This window comes from Lachnellula hyalina (genome assembly GCF_007821495.1).
Source record: "Lachnellula hyalina strain CBS 185.66 chromosome Unknown contig00003, whole genome shotgun sequence".
Lineage (NCBI taxonomy): Eukaryota > Fungi > Ascomycota > Leotiomycetes > Helotiales > Lachnaceae > Lachnellula > Lachnellula hyalina.
Genome location: NW_022157117.1, coordinates 375594 through 391739, shown reverse-complemented (window position 1 = coordinate 391739; position 16146 = coordinate 375594). Strand labels below are relative to the sequence as shown.

The 16146-nt window shown below is 46.8% G+C and overlaps 4 protein-coding genes across 4 annotated transcripts; 2 read left to right on the top strand and 2 right to left on the bottom strand.

Annotated features, from left to right (window-relative positions):
• Window positions 1–2568: 2568 nt before the first annotated feature.
• liz1_9 (Pantothenate transporter) lies at window positions 2569–4538 on the bottom strand (the record flags this gene model as incomplete). Its single annotated transcript, XM_031145843.1, has 7 exons — window positions 2569–2738; window positions 2804–2888; window positions 2961–3077; window positions 3145–3231; window positions 3299–3932; window positions 3983–4077; window positions 4140–4538. 7 exons carry the CDS (start codon window positions 4536–4538, stop codon window positions 2569–2571), a joined length of 1587 nt encoding a protein of 528 aa, XP_031009622.1.
• Window positions 4539–5248: 710 nt separating this feature from the next.
• On the bottom strand, window positions 5249–12014 carry pol2 (DNA polymerase epsilon catalytic subunit A; the record flags this gene model as incomplete). Its single annotated transcript, XM_031145842.1, has 3 exons — window positions 5249–11178; window positions 11220–11362; window positions 11410–12014. The coding sequence occupies 3 exons, from the start codon at window positions 12012–12014 to the stop codon at window positions 5249–5251; spliced, it is 6678 nt and encodes a 2225-aa protein (XP_031009618.1).
• Window positions 12015–12375: 361 nt separating this feature from the next.
• On the top strand, window positions 12376–13014 carry cox20 (Cytochrome c oxidase protein, mitochondrial; the record flags this gene model as incomplete). The annotated part of the gene is made up of 2 exons (XM_031145841.1): window positions 12376–12685; window positions 12767–13014. The coding sequence occupies 2 exons, from the start codon at window positions 12376–12378 to the stop codon at window positions 13012–13014; spliced, it is 558 nt and encodes a 185-aa protein (XP_031009619.1).
• Window positions 13015–14008: 994 nt separating this feature from the next.
• On the top strand, window positions 14009–15768 carry LHYA1_G000851 (putative transcriptional regulatory protein; the record flags this gene model as incomplete). The annotated part of the gene is made up of 3 exons (XM_031145840.1): window positions 14009–14091; window positions 14160–14676; window positions 14755–15768. The coding sequence occupies 3 exons, from the start codon at window positions 14009–14011 to the stop codon at window positions 15766–15768; spliced, it is 1614 nt and encodes a 537-aa protein (XP_031009620.1).
• Between the last annotated feature and the right edge of the window lie 378 nt (window positions 15769–16146).

Sequence of the window (16146 nt, the reverse complement as noted above, 5' to 3'; positions counted from 1 at the left end):
GTTCTCCTTTTTTTAAAAGTAATACATTTAAGCTCTCTCTTATACTAAAAGAGTGTTATAGATAGTATTCTAGTAATACTTAGCTAAAAGTATTAGTTTTACTCTAGAATAAATATAATATAAGCTTCTAAGCCTTAAAAAGTAATCTTAAAAGGCTTTTATTCAGCTATTTTATATTAGCAGCTTCTAATCCCTAAAGCCTAATAGTTTATAGTTAGTCCTCACTTAAGTTATTACTAAGAGCAATTTAATTAAAGCTCTTATAAAGTTATTCTAGACTAGTGCATCCTCTAATAAGCTCTACTAAGCTTCTCTTATCTCCTAGTTATTTATAGTGGCATACGTTTCTAATAATTCAGTTTCTAGCTATTATTAGCGCATATATATTTCTTAGAAGGTAGCTAGTAGTTAGGCGTTTAATATATTATGCTAAGGGCTTTTATTTCTTAATAGTATTAACTTAAGGTCTAGTATAAAGCTAATAGATAGCTATAAATCTATAAATAATTAAACTTAATATTATAGATAAGTTATATATATATAAAGGCTTAATATAGTATTTAATAAGTTTAATAAAAGAGAGAGAAAAATCTTTATCTGAATCCAAAGAAAAGTAAGCGCTCCCTGGTTAAGGCTTAGTAAGCTAAGCATAGGCATAGCCTGTGCTTTACTTCTAGGGCTCGCTTTTTACAAAGAGATCCTAAAAGAAAAGGTTATATAATAAGGTAAGAGCTAATAATAAAGGTTTCTTATAAAGTAGACCGGCTATACTAGACCTATATAGGAGCCGGAGGATATAATTAGAGACTGCTAGACGCTAGATAACTAGGAGAATAGGATAAGTGCTATAGAAGACCCTCTACTTAAAGTAAGAAGAGGGGTAATATAATAGGTTACACTTAATATTAAGGCTTAGTATATAGTACCTGCGTATATAACTTTATATATATAACATGATAGTAATCTTGCTTCCTCTAGAAGCTAGAGAACCTCTTTTAATAGTTCTAATAAGAGAAGCTTCTCTTCTCTTCTTAGTTAATTCTTCTTATATCAAATTCAGGCTTTTGCTCTATATACTTAGCATTCGCCCCGTGACACAACCATCTTCATTTATGGCTCTCCCTCTTAGGTAATAGTCTATTACTTGAAATACTTGCTCCGCAAGCTCCGTGGTAGACGATTTTATAATCTTACTCATCTCTCGGATGGTAATTGATAGCTTAAGGCTCCCCATTGATTTGATAGACATGCATATAAATTTCAAGACTTTAAAGCCTACTCGTTAATATCCCCACGTTCATTCCATAACGGAATATGAAGAGACACGGAACAGACTGGATAGAAACGAACCACTGGAAGGAAAGATAAAGCTTAGACTATATAGAAACTCATCTCCCGCTACTACATTTCCGCAGCGTCTTGGTGCTTTGGGTATTTGGTGGTTAGGCTTTCAGCACAACAACAATAACGCTCTCGCTAGTAGGAGCATGCCTTCTTCTCCAGAATCTTGAAAGCCGCAAAATCTAGTAGAGAACTCTACTGTTTGTCTGTACGTTCTACTGATGAGAGTTGCAAGCATGGTCAAATCGAACTGAGTTGCACGCGTATGAGCGCCCTTGTTGGGCACGACCAGCTCATCGATGACAAGTACTAAATCTGTGGACATGGTTTCGGCTGTAAGCATCCAGCAGACTGCTCCCATGCACAAATTCAAATCTTCGAACATTTTGGGCTAAGAAAGCACCCATACAAGGGCTGGAAGATTGGTTTGTCACGCAATGTAGAAAGCACTATGCATCACTTTGTATACGAGTTGATATTGTATGGACATTGTCGTTGTGGACCGAGGAACATCGACAGCAGTATATCGCTCTTCGATAGCCTGGTGCTAGGATATTAGAGGCTTGCGCAATAGAGGAGCACTAGTAAAGAACATAGCAGATGTAATTGTATATGCAATCCGCTCTATTGCTATTAGGCTGAAGTAAGAAGGTAAGAACGAAACTATGGAGTGGGATATATGTGATAGTCTGGATTATGCTTAGTGATCATGGAGAGGACCTGATTGGGCTTAGCGCACATCGTATCCTGCACATCGCAACATGGAAACATATATCTACATAGACGGTATACACTTGTTATATACCCGAATCAACAAACGGGGAAGCGCTCCACTAAAACACCGACGTACTAACAGCTCGCTATTGCTTAGCGCCTTTGCCCCTGAATTAAGCGAGCGCGAATTGTGGACCACTGAATGAAGGTTGTCGAATCGAATAGCCCTGTGATAGGTAGTATAAGATAATCCGTTGAAGCAAGTGCGTAGCATTGCAGTCCTCGATCTATGTGTAATAGCAAGGTATGAAGTGGCAAATAGACATTTGGGCCATGTTTCTGCAGCGTTTAAAAGTGGAAAGTCATGTGTCTCGACTGAAATGTACGTCAAATATGTCTCGGCGGGTAAGGGTAACTCGGCTTATGTTTATTACCAAGTATAGAGTAAGGGGTAAGCTGCTAGGTATGCTAAATATCCAAATGGTGCTCGTGACTCGTACAACTAGTCCATTCTCACAGCGGAACTTCAGCAACGCGAAGAGCCTTCTTCTCATCGACATCACTTTCTTGCAGCGGCGGACCGATATTATCACTAGACACCGGCGACGATGCCTCGGCCTCCTCTCTGGCCGCCGCTCGCCTATCGCGCCATAGAAGAAGCTGAATCAAGGCAGTGACGACAACTGTGACTCGTTAGTATGTACGCCCAGAGTGTTTTCGATGACGTTAGATGAGTGGGTAAACTTACTGAGCAGAACTTGCAGAACGATGGACCAGAGGTATCCTTTTTTAGCGGCCGGGAAATCCGTCGTCTTCCATACGAAGTTGGGTGCCTGCACAGGTGAGTTGTGTCAGTTAATCTTACGTCATATGTAGATAGCGTGGAAGACGAGGAACAAACTTACAACTGCCTGAACGACGTATGCAAAATCATTGCCTACTGCAACAAGTAATGCTCTCTTCTCCGTGTCTCCCGAACAGATCTCGTTTATCCAGCTCAAGATAAGTGGGCCTGCACCATTCTTGAATCCAGGTTAGCATTTGTTACTCGAGCGAGTATTTTTGGGGAAGCAAGGAAGGTATACTGACACCAATCTGACTGAGCCAATAGACAACTTTACGACCATAGAGATTTTCGTACAATGGCATTTGGCGCATAAGAATGCTGAAAAGAAGCTGTGGGTAGGAGTACTATTAGTATTATTCGTGAAATTGTGATGGTTTCAAAACTTGCCGTGATGACCGCGCCTAGATAGATGAAAGGCCAACGCGCCCCCCGACACGGCCCATCAGAAAGCCAACCCCAGACGAAAGCCATAACGATAAAGACGCCGGTCGTAGTTAGAGGAATGCCATTAATCTGCGGGACTGTGAAATGGGTGCCGGGGACAGGAGGGGGCTTCTTATTAAAGCTCTTCAGCCAGTATCCCATACCGACTTGCGGGATTCCGTTGTTCCAGAGCACATACAGTAAAGGAAGAAGGTAAGTTTGCCAGCTTAGCAAGATCCTTCTGACCTTAGCCCACGTCCAGGCTTCCGGTCCAGCACGCCCAACAGCTTGCATCCGCTTGACCGAGAGGATATGCTCTTCTTCTGTCGTCCACCACGTCTTCTTGCCCGACTGTGGAAGGTTAGGGAAGAACAAGAAACCAGCCAAGGCTAGAGGCAGGGTGATAATGCCATCTATAATAAACAGCCATCGCCAGCCAGCACGGCCGGCCACGCCGTCTAGATTCGTATAAGCCGCGGCCTGCAGGAAGCCGCTGAATAGCTGCCCGATGGAGCCAGCTAGCCAAAATACCATTGCCCGCTTGCCAATCTCTCGGGGGGTGTACCATGACCCAAGAAGGTAGTGAATTCCGGGGTAAAACCCAGATCTAGAGCAAGAGTCAGGGCTAAGTATTTCAGAATCATGAGAGAATCTTACTCGAAGAGACCTACGAGGAATCGTAGCGCGTAAAGAGCCTTATACGACTTCACAGCAGACGTGCACATAGTCGAAATTCCCCATCCCACCTCGAGCTAAGGCTTCAACGTTAGCTGGATTTGAAGTATGATGAACAGCAGAAACAAGATAGACATACTGCTGGTATAACCCATCGCGGCGAAACTCGCGTCAATAGCAAATTCGACGGTATTTGTCCAATGACATAGCCGACTGTGAAAACAGAGGTACTCGTGACGAGCTGGTTGCCATACATTGACAAGTCCTCTTCCATGCCACTGAGAAAGGCATTGTTGACGTTGTACAAATCGAGGTTCTTGAGAAAGTAGCCGATCGAGGCAAAGGTAAGCACGAAGGCGTCCACTTTAAACAAGAGCCAGCGCTGATCCTTGGGAAGCTCCCATGTGTCCCAGATGTATCCCTTCCATGTTTTGATAGGCTTCACGACCAGAGTGTCTTGGGAGTGGGAGCCACTATGGCCAAGTGCAGCCTCGTCGTCCCTCCTGTATGGACCAATGTCCTCTTCCGCTTGTCCCATGACGAATGTATGCGATAGGTATTGTCGCTTCTCCGGACTGTAACGGGAATGTAATTTGAGGGTAAAAGCGAAACAACTGCGGCTGCACCACAGTATTTGAGCAAGTAGGAGGCGAATATGCCCTCATTACTACTAGCAAGCACGTCACTTTGTTATCCAGTAACCATCCCGCGGCCGCGTACCATTTGCTCGGAAGAGAGAAGAGACTCATCGCATGCAACAAAGAGATCGCCTCACATTGCTGTTATCTTGCATGACCCCCTCGCGCAGATCCCCGTGTTGGGTGGATTCCGTCATTGCGCAATACTATGCACAAAGTGCGTATTTTACCATTTTCATAAGCCTTACAATATTTTGACAAATGCCAAATCGTAAGATATCCAGATGGTGTGCTCGTTGATATAGTAATGAGAAATTCCCATTGTGTGCATTTTATAAAGCTGAATCAAGTCTACCGTTGTGAAGTAGATATAGGTGCTATAGGTGGTAGGGTAGGGTACTGTTTTGAGGGTTGGGAAAACATTCTGCTGACTCAGCAAACTACCCGCCGCTATCGCTACCCAGCTGTAGCGACCGAGTTTCGTTGTATCATAAAGCTGAATGGCACCAAGCCTCCAATAAAACTGTAAATTGTCATCCCTACGCTACCCCAACGCCTTTCCAAAACTCCAACAATGCATGCATGCATACCTGCCCATCCAAACACCTATCTACAGCCCACCCCAAACCCCCTCCACAACATCCTCCAACATCCTCAACCCATAGAACCGCGCAACACCCCTATAAACCTTCAGCTTCCTCCCCATCTCCTCCCGTGCCAAAACACCGACCCACTCCCCACTACAAGCACAATGCTCCATGAAATCATTAACACGCACCGTCTTACACTTGCCACATTTCAGATCCTGCGTCGCCCATTCACACACCATGCCTTCCACACCAGCAATCAGCCGTTCCTCCACATCCAGCCTATTATACTCGGCCTCACAAAAGCCACATTTCCACGGCCTGCCGCTGTTCCCACTCGTCGCATCATCAGGAATGAGATCTTCGTCCCTACAGAAATCCAAATCCCGCGCCATCGTGCAGTTTTCACAAATAACCTGCTGCATCTTGAGGCTCTCGCTCGGGTTCAAGAATTTCGCTTCCTTGCTGAATTCTCGGACTTCGAAGAGCGCGAGGAGTTCTTTGCGTAGGAGACGCGCTTCGAGTGTGATGTTTTTGTCGAGGGATAGCACTTGCATGAGGGCTTTGACGAGTTGGAGGACGGGGTTGGTGAATTTAATGTGCGAGCCGGGGAGGGAGGGGAAGGTATAGTCGGATGCTAGTTCCGGGTGGAGCATTTCGTCTTTTTGGCGGCGGATGAGGCCTGCTATTTGGCGTTTTAATGGCTTCTCGAATTCTTTCCCGAGTTTGATTTTGTCTTCTTTGTCGTCGCCAAGGGCGCGGACTGCGAGCTGGGTTGGTCGCGGTGTGCCGTCGACAAGGGCGGGTCGTTTGAGCTTGTGCATTATTTCAATGAATTCGACCACCCAGTCGTGAAAGATGGGCTGGAGGGCTATTGGGAGGAATTTGTTGAGTTGCCAGTGCATCACGCAGTCTAGGGTTTGGTTCTCTGCTTCCACGACTTCTTGACATGCTTTCCCGCCATAGTTGAATTCGTCGTACCAAACGAGGTAGTCCCAGTATTCTTTGATCTCGAGGTCCAAAAAGTGGAAGAGTGGCTTCGCTTTGATGGATTTGAGAATGTATTGACTGTATGCGTAGGCGTTGCCGACCTCTGATTTGGTGGTTTGAAGCAGGAGTCGATTTGAGTTGGCAAAGACAACATGAGAGCCAACTCTTCTGAAGTCCGTCATCAGCTGTAGGAAAGCTTTTCGAGACATCATCTGCACATAGTAGTGCAATGATCGATCGTACAGGAACGAATCAGGATTCTCAACCCATCGGACGAGATGCTGGACCATAATATCAGCCATGTTGCTTCCTTTGCAGGCTTCTGTCCACCAGGCTTTGACCATCTCTCGGAGCACGGTTACACCAGCAGAGGCAAACGCATTATCAGCGTACAGGACATTAGTCCCATCACTGGGACCGTCGTCAGATGGTGCCGCAGGATTGAACGAAACCGAATCACTACCCTCAAGCTCGTTGATAAGGGACGAAGTTAAGATTGTGTTGATGGCCAAATTTCGGACGTCAAGCTCAATGCAGACCGATGGATATGTGCCCGGATTATTGACAGACGGCATTTGAACGGTATCCAGAGGCCCGAGAACATCGTCTTGCTCATATCCAGCATGATCTGGTCTTGGACCTCCCGACCACCAAAGCACGACATTGTTCTTTTGCAACCGTCTTGCGTAGGCAATATCAATCAGGTAACGAGGGTCATCTCTCTCGAGATTGCAAAGCGGAACATCTCCATATCTGGCCAATTCTGTGAGATGCAGGATCCACGACCCGAGACTCAGGTAATGATTTACAAGTCTTTTGGCAACAAACGCTTGCCATCCAAGAGGCGGTAGATTGCTGTCCGTGATCTCATATTTCAGCGGCAAAATGGGCAGTTCTCCCAGGATTGGAACATCGTGCATAAGCATGCGGCGCGAAGGAGACTGGATGACAAGCATAAGTGGTTTCGACTCCTCATTGCGCATCTTCTTGACTAGGTCGCCAATTTCAAGCAGGGCTTTTCGTCTCGTTGTCACCTGTTTTGCATTAAACTGCAGCTTTTCTTGATATTCGAAGCAATTTTGCCACGGCTCCCCATTAGCTTCCTGTTCTCGTCTGGCAAGCATGTCTGTGTATATCTTGGCGATGTTTGGTAGATCTTGATTTGAGTCTTTGGACTTCTGCAGAGTGATGACATGAGCTTGTTCTTTTGACGTCGAAAATAAGGCGAAGACTTGGCGATCGCCTGCTACGACGTGGTATAGATACAAGTATGCCATGGGCGAATCTGTCAGGTATGGCTTTTTGGCCGTTGCTTGTCGAAGACCCGACAGGTCGAATCCTGATTCCAGACCCTTACCCAAAACACCTTGCTGGGTCTCGTCAAAGGTACACAGGCTTCCAAGCCGCAAGACCGCTCGAACATTAAGCGGCACTTGCTTCTCATACACGCCCTCTACACTCGGGTGATTGAAAAGCAATGAGAGTTTTTGCGCGTCATTGACATACACCTCCTCAGACATCGTAAGCTTGAAAAGATGAACAGAAGGATGTCCATTGGGCAGAGTATGGTTGACCTTCTGCGCCTCACATCCCTCAACCTCAATATCAGGAAGCTCTTTCCCCTTTAAGTTCAGAAAGACAGTTCGAGGCACCCTGACTTTCAGAGTATGAACTTTCGAGTCAATGAGAACAAACGCCAACACAACACCCGGCGACTCAGTCCCCCGCATCTGCAAGACTTGCCATGTGCCTATGAACGTCGTTTCGGCTTGCTGGCGGACCATGTTTCCAATGTTGTTATTATTACTGACGCGAGTTTCACCAAACAAATGGCGTCGTCTGATACGTGCTTGTTTTTGGATCTTCCACTTCTGTTTCTGGTAGACGAGAAACCCCCGATAGTCCTTGGTCGGGTCGGGCATGACTTTCGGAAGCGCAGCGTAAGGGTCCACGCTGACAGGAACTTCAGGTTCAGGCGATTTCCGCTTCTGTATTTTCTGTGTTGCTTGAGAGAGGGCTGTTCCGAGGGCTTTCGGCTTCAACAGCTTTGCTCCGAAGTCTTCCATGTCTGCCATGCGTGGATCTTGCAGGTTAGTGATCTCCTCCAGTGGCGCCGACTTAAACAGATCTGTCATCTTCTTCTGCTTCATTTTATCTTCCTTGACATAGATCCTTCTTTGCAGCCACTCCGGATGTGCTACTCTCGGTACAGGGTTGCGAACTTTCTGCAATGCAGCTGGGATGGTGATAAGTTTCTGGATAACTGAGCCTAAACGTTCGAGATAATACCCCCAGTCAAGCAGCGCTCTGGGGTCCATATTTGTAGGATCTTCCTTAAGCCATTTCCGCAGGAAGTATCGTTTGACGGAGGTCTCGGCAGAGAAAATAGCCACAGGAATAGCTCGCTCGGTGACGGGGGCACCCTTGGGTTTTGCACAGATGATGTATTTGCAGTTCAAGCCCTTGTCCTTCACCATTTGCTCCCCTAAGAAATCCGCCAAACGTTTGGCGGTAGTAATAGAAGTCGACTTTTGGGTTCCATACTCCTCTAGAGTCTTGGACATACTCCTGTTCTCGCAAATGAGATCAATCAGCTCCTCATCCGCGAGAGTTTCTCCTTTGGAATGCAATACATCCAGCCACTGGTTTGCAACCTTTGCCACAGCAGCATACGTTTCTTCCAAAGTTGTGCCCTCCAAGAAGAATTTGAAGATTTGCGTCTGGAAAATCTTGATGAGCTTCAGCTCTCCTCGTCGCTTCACCTCGAAACCCTTCAGCTCGGCCAAACTGCCATCGTCATTGAATACAGCATACCGCTTCTTCAAATTCTTGTCCTCTTCTTTGGAAGTTGGCAGTACCATGGCCTTGTACGGACCGTCAACCTCGAAGAAAATAGAATTGTCGCTGTGAGTCTCATACTTGAAAGTCTTGGGATCCACAAGGTCCTGGTATTGGTGATTCGTGAACTTGGCGTGAACGAGATGATTCAACATCACACAGGGGTATGAGATCGCAACCTTCTTCCCGTTCTTGAGCTTGAAGGCATAATTTTCAGGAAATGTCGCTGGCAGCATACACCAAATTCCGTCAGTGTCAAGCTCCAAAGGACGGCCGATTCGCTCGACGAGCTGCCGGGCCATTTGAATAATATGAGCCCCCGTTAAACAAGTGACACCAGCCATTTCCATAGAATACCAACGCGATCCCTTTCGCATGACGTATCCGTAAAATGAGTTGAGAATGACCTTGTGGGCTAGCTGTAACGAGTCAAAGAGGATTATCATCTTGTTTCCGTTGTCAATCTCTGCAGCAGAAGCACCCGACGCCTTGAGCTCCTCCGTTTTCCCCTTCCAAACCTTTTGTTTCCCCTTGTAATCATACCGCCGATCTCGGAAATCTTTGACGGTATCGATGTAGAAAGGATTCTCGCGTTGGCATATAATGGCTTCTCTCTCGATAATCTTCGAGTCGTGGATTTTATGATAAATCTTCTGACTGTATATTTGCAACCGCTTTCGAATCAGTATAGATTGCTCATCTGCCGTTAAGTCCTGGAAGCTCCGTGGGGGGCTTGTCGGCCACTTCCCGGGGAATCTTTCATTCTCGAGGGAATTCCGGATCATTAGGTATTCGTCCCGTTTTGCAGGGAGATACTCTCCTCTCCATGCCCAGGGCATTCGCCGATCACAAGTCTTTCCAGGTCGATTGAAGTCGCAAGCTGCACAATCTGCTTCCTCAATCATGGAATCCGGCTGCAGACGATTCGTAGTCATAATGTTGGGATACATGGAAGCGACATCCAAATGATAAATCAGGGGTCGTTCACTTCTATTTGCTGTCGTCTTGAGACTGTTCAATCGGTCGGTGATCTGTTGCTTCACTTCGTCATAATTGGTGACGTCGTCCAGGGATTTCTTCTCTTCGACAGTAATGCTAAATTTTAAGGCAGCGTCCAAATCTTCAAGAAGTTCATCAATCGCTGTCGTGTCCACTGCAAAGTTCACAGGAATATCCGCCCGGAAAACTCCAGCTTCGATACTTTCAACGTGGCCACCAACGTATGTTTCTGACTCCAAGAGATGTCCTTCCCAGAAAGATTCTTTGGGCGAGACATGTTTATTTGGCAGCACGATTTCTTTCTGGTAAGCCTGCACCATGAGTAACATTTCACAAAGTGTTCCAGTTCCTTTTCGTAAAACAGCATCCGGACCCAGCGGGACGATTGTGCATAACGAGAAGATGAAAGGGTGCACATATTTCATATACAAATAATATGTCGCCACGGCATCGGATACTGAGTATTCTGCAAGGACCTGAGGTCGCTCACTTGCATACTTCAGCATCAATTCCGGATCCAGTTCGTCGGGGTCGTATCCAAGTTTTGCAGTTGTGACAGCTTTCAAGCCTCGACTTCCTTGCGGCAAATAACTATCTCGATTGACCCAGTGAAAACAGTCCATATGGGCGCTGTAGTCACAACAATATTGGTCGTCAGCGCCTTTCCTCCAGCCAATCTCTTGGTACATATCAATGCCATTGACACTCGCTCGAGCATCTACAAATGGCCAATCGAAGAAGTCTCCGTTGTAAGTTGCTATTACCGTCGGCCGCGCCTCTTTGATATGTAGAAAGAATCGTTCAATGAGAGCCTTCTCATCTGGTTCATTGAATATCATAAAAGGACCATCATATTCCGGTCTTGGGGTATATTCGAAATCCTCAATATCCTCTGAAACGATTTCCCGATTCGTAATCAAAAATCCCTGGCCGTCAATCATATACGAAATCATCATAACCTGATCAATGGCGGCATCTGGAAACTTGAGGGGTAATTTCGTAGTCTCAATATCGTATGCCATTACCACAGGATCCGCTCGTTGCAATCGCTCCTCGATGCATGTCATATTCGTAACGCCGTGTTTCGCCTCAACCGTGTACCATTTCCCCGTCCGTATATCTGCTGCTATCAGTATGACCCTATAGGTTATGAAGGGATCGCCTCACCCATGTCTATCATTACTCGCACATGATATGGTACGTCCCATTCCCGTATATCCACAATGAAATCGCTCGCATCAGCAACAGAGGCATTAAGTCGTCTATCGTCATCTCGGTCGTCGTCAAAAAGGTCAAATCCAGCATTTGCACTGCGAACAATTAGCATCCCACCAATCACCTCGTACTAAAAACATACCTGGCAACCTCCGCATATGTATCCATCGCATTCATATTCTTTTTATTCTTCTCTGCAATGGGCATTATATCCCTTCTCGCAGCCAACAAATCATTGACATTCGCAAACTTCAACTCAAAGAATGTCCTCCTGTAGCCCAGTAAGTGATTTGGCATCTGCAAATCCTCCTTCTCGACTTTTCGCAAACTCTTCACCACACCACCACCAGGAGCTCTTTTCAGCCATTCTTCTGCTTCCGCCTCGTGGCCCCTTTTTACAGCAACCAAGAAATACGGATCATATTCCAGCGTCGCCTTGAATGTACTCCCATCCTCCTCAATGAAATAACAATCCAGTCCCGCGCGGCCTTCAGGTATCTTGTCGTCTTCTAAAGTCGTAGGCTTGAGATTGCATAACCATCCTACTTTCTTCTTGCCAGACTCGTAGCGCGCAAAGCCCATCGCTTCATCTATAGAGTTTGCGAGACTGGCGGCTTCGCGCTTCTCGTCGGTCGACGTGGCTTCATTGCGGTTCGAAGGCGCAAAGGTCTTCGCTTTGCGGGGGCCGTTGTATGCTTGTTTACCTCCACGTCGGTAGCCATTTTTGGGCATGCGTGGGCCTGGCATTGTGGTTGTGGCAGGCTGGAGAGCCTCGAGAAAGGAGGTGTACGCGCTGGGATGGTGTTGAAGTGGTGGGCAAGTCTAGTCAAAGAATTGCTGGTGTTTCACTTCGAAATCGATGCTAAATCAATGTGACTCGAGACACTGATATAGAAGGAGAATTGAGGTGTTCAGGTGTCTGATTTGGGGTTTGCATAAGGAGGTTTGGGAAGTACATAAATCGCGGTACGCGCTTCTCGACGCGACTTGTCGCGTAGAGAGCTTCGCTCCTCCACTCCGCTCCGGCAGCCATGAAATGCTATATGTGCATATTCTAAAGAATCATCCGACGGCAAGCCTCCAACCTCATAATCCTTCCACAAGCATAATGGCAGGCGATACTCGGGATTCATCTTCTCCTCCACCTCGTGGCCCACCACCAGGAGCCACCGAGCCTCCCGAACATGTCAAAAATGCCAAAATCTACGAAGTGTTCCCGGCAAATGCGAACTCCTTGCCGGAGGGCTCAGGCCAAAACACAGCCGGACGGCCACAGAACCCAAACCTGACAGACGCGGTCAAGACGGTTCGGATACAGGATTTCAAGCAGGTTTATATGTATCCATGTGTACGAGAATCGCTACTTACCGGCATTGGGGGTGGATTTGGTGTGGGTGCTCTCAGAGTTGTATGGGGAAGTATGTATTTGCTGCACCTATTCATCGCACGATGTTTCCATTCTATGGGAAGAATACCAGCTAACACACTGTACAATTCAGCACCAATACCAAAAGCAGCAAATTGGGCCGTCGGCACTTTCGCTTTCGCTGCTCTCGCCAACTACGAGTATTGTCAGTATAAACGCATGCTGGAGAAATCGCATATGAAACGAGCGGTCGAGATCATTGATCGGAAGAAAGCGGAGAAGGAAGCTGAAGCTAAGGCGAAGAGGGAGGAAAGAAGGCGGCTGAAGGAGGAGGCGGATAACAAGGCTGAGGCGAAGAAAAGCAGCTGGAAATTCTGGTAACTTCATGTGCGCCAATGCTATTATGCTCTCGTGCGTGAAGACAGTTACGGAAATAGTGGGAACACACTCGCCGGCCGCTATAGGCTGGTTTGAGATTTGTCTAGTCAGGGGCGGACGAATAGGCTGTTCGATAGCCATTCCCAGAGACGTACGGAGATGTCTAGAGACTAATTCCAGAGCAGATTTCATAAGGGGGGCTCATCCCGAAATGGAGTACTTAGGTATCGCATGAGATGTATTGTATATTCGATATCATTCCTTCGCTAGTCGGCTATTATCCTAGTGCCCTTTTCAGTTACTACAAATACGGTAATATCACGCGTCTTCCTGGCTCTTCTCCATTGCAAATGCCGTATTAGAATCGCCAGAGTATGCAGCTTTGAATGAGAAGTGCAGTCCTTCACCATGGGTCTACGATTTGAGCTGGAGTCTGAACCTGATGCCTGGCCAACATTGCAGTGGCAGTTTTGTGTGTTCTGGTGGAGGCTCGAATTCTTTGCGAGCCGCCATTCTATATATTCATAACCCTTCATTTTGTATTTCTTCGGGGACTTGCCGTATACTCCGTATATGAAGTTATCTTTATTTTGACGTCTCAGTTCTTTTGCAGGGCTGAGTCTAGCCTTATGTAGACATACCATGTGTATATGCGTACAAGATGCTTTCCGATTGGCTACTTCGTTCATTCTTACTCGGGTAGGGTTCATAACGTTTGTGGCGCGATTGAGGCTGCCACCTAAATTACAACATCAGTCAGAGTTCAACACAACAGAAAGCACAACTCGATAATTTTAACCCCCTCATATTCCTGAATCCTAAGTACTCATGCGTTCGTATGGAATCCGGTCGATAGAGTAGCTGCTTCTCTTGCGTCATATCTTGGCAACTTCATCACGGCCCCTTTGGAGGAGGTAATTGATACGCAGATGCTTTTCAGAATTTTGATTTAGTAGGCCTATTATATGTATGTGTATATGTACACCCTAGCATAAGCATGGCCACGAATGCTCTAGCCCAGATATGCAAACCCAAAAGAGTCTTCAAGCCGAAGACTAGGACCGGATGTGGAATTTGCAGGTGCTTGGCTACCTCCCCACTCCTATAACTCTCCCTGTATCCGTCTTGTCTAATAAAGCCATATATAGGAAGAGGCGAATAAAATGTGACGAGCAAAAGCCATCGTGCTATCACTGCATACGCAGTGGCTGGAGATGTGATGGCTATTCCAACATACAGCCAGAGGGTGCGACATCGCCGAAATCAGACACGCTAGTCTCAGTCTCAAGTCCACAAACCTCATCCCCAGTCTCTTCCATCTCTTTACACTTAGAAGGTACAGCTCGGCAGAGGCGAAGTTTTAACTTCTTTTTGGAATTCACCGCCCCACATCTCTGTGCCCCGGAAGCTCTCACGGACGAGTTTTGGAAGACTTTATTATTGCGGACTGCTCATCACGAACCCGTGGTGAAGCATGCTATCATTGCTTTAGGTGCGCTGCATGAGACTTTCGAGAAAGACGGGTTTGATAGCGGGGATAAAGAGTTTGCCGTCAGTCAGTACATACGAGCTCTTGAGCTCATGGTCAAGCCTGAGTCGAAGAAACGGAATGGGTTAAGTGTGGACGTTGCCCTGATTACCTGCGTGTTGTTTGTTTGCTTCGAGGTGAGAATTTCCCATTCTAAATGTGGGATATCGAGCTTTATAACCCGCGGAAAGATGAACTCTACTCACTCTTGACAGATCCTCCGCGGCAATCACGTTTCTGCACTATCTCATATTGATGGTGGAGCGAAGATTTTAAGAGAGCATCAAGATGGGGGCAGCCCGTCCGGCTCGAATAACCAATCAGCCTTGACGGAATCATCTACACCATACGTCCCTGTGTCGACCCTCCATCTGATCTTTTCTCGCCTGGACCTACAAGCCAGCCAAATCACATACGATCGACCTCGACGCCTAATGGATCCATTTCTGTATCCGATCATGAATAGTTCCAACACCTCTACTATCACATCACCACCATCCTTACAATTACCGACCGACTTTACAAGCCTAGACGAGGCAGTCGCTGCGCTAAGCGACATCGGCACCTCCATAATATACGCCGTACAAGCCATGACCGGTCCCGACATCACCCTCCTCAAACTCGCCCCATTCGGTCCCCAATTAACACTCAGTTTATCCCTCATCGCCAGCTCCGCTCTCCTCCGCCTAAAACTCTGGGACCAAGCCTTTGCGCGCTTAGACATCTCGCCGTACAATGAGGATGCAATCCATGCACTGAAGATCAAGCGCACCTTTACCTTCATGTGTCTCAGCATCGACACCTCCCAGCTCTCAAACGAAGAACAATGGGATAATTTCAAGCCCCAGTTCGAGACTATCATGAAGCATGCCGAGGCTCTCTTGACAACGCGGGACTCAAAGCCCAAACGTCTTTTCACGCTCGACGGCAGTGCCCTCACCCCGCTCTTTTTCCTCGCCACCAAATGCCGCTGTCCAATCCTCCGGCGCCGCGGCATCGCCCTGCTCAGAAATAACGACCGACAGGAGGGGATTTGGAATTCTCGCCTTATGGCTATGGCAGCACAGAGGATTATGGAGATTGAAGAGAGTGGGGGGATCAGAATATCGGGCGTCAATGTGAGGCTTTGGTTGGGGGAGCGGAAGGTAGAGGTGAATTTTATTAAGATAGACGAGGGTATATTTGACAGGAAGAGAAATACTGTTGCTATAGAGGTCCTGGAGTGGTGATTTTGCCTTAGCGTTTTGGAAGGGGTCAGGTTGGTATGTACAGTATACTGTATCTCAACTCATGAAACATGCTCTCTGCTGGCATAGGGGCAAAGCCATTCATAGCGGCTAAATATGATATCTAATAAATGTACCCTTCTCTCTTGAAAACTACCGCTTCCACTCATATCGATGTAGCATCGTGGCCTACTTAAGAGCGCAATCAATGTAGCCTCGAGGTGTGATAGCCTCATATATATAAGTTAAAGACCGTCAGCATTATCGAGAGAGTCTTTCAAACGAGTATCGAAAAGTCGATCTAGACAGTCAGGCCCTCTAGAATTCCCACGCTACGATAATCAAAAGCCGGGGAAAGTACTCTGGACTTTGTTGTAAAGC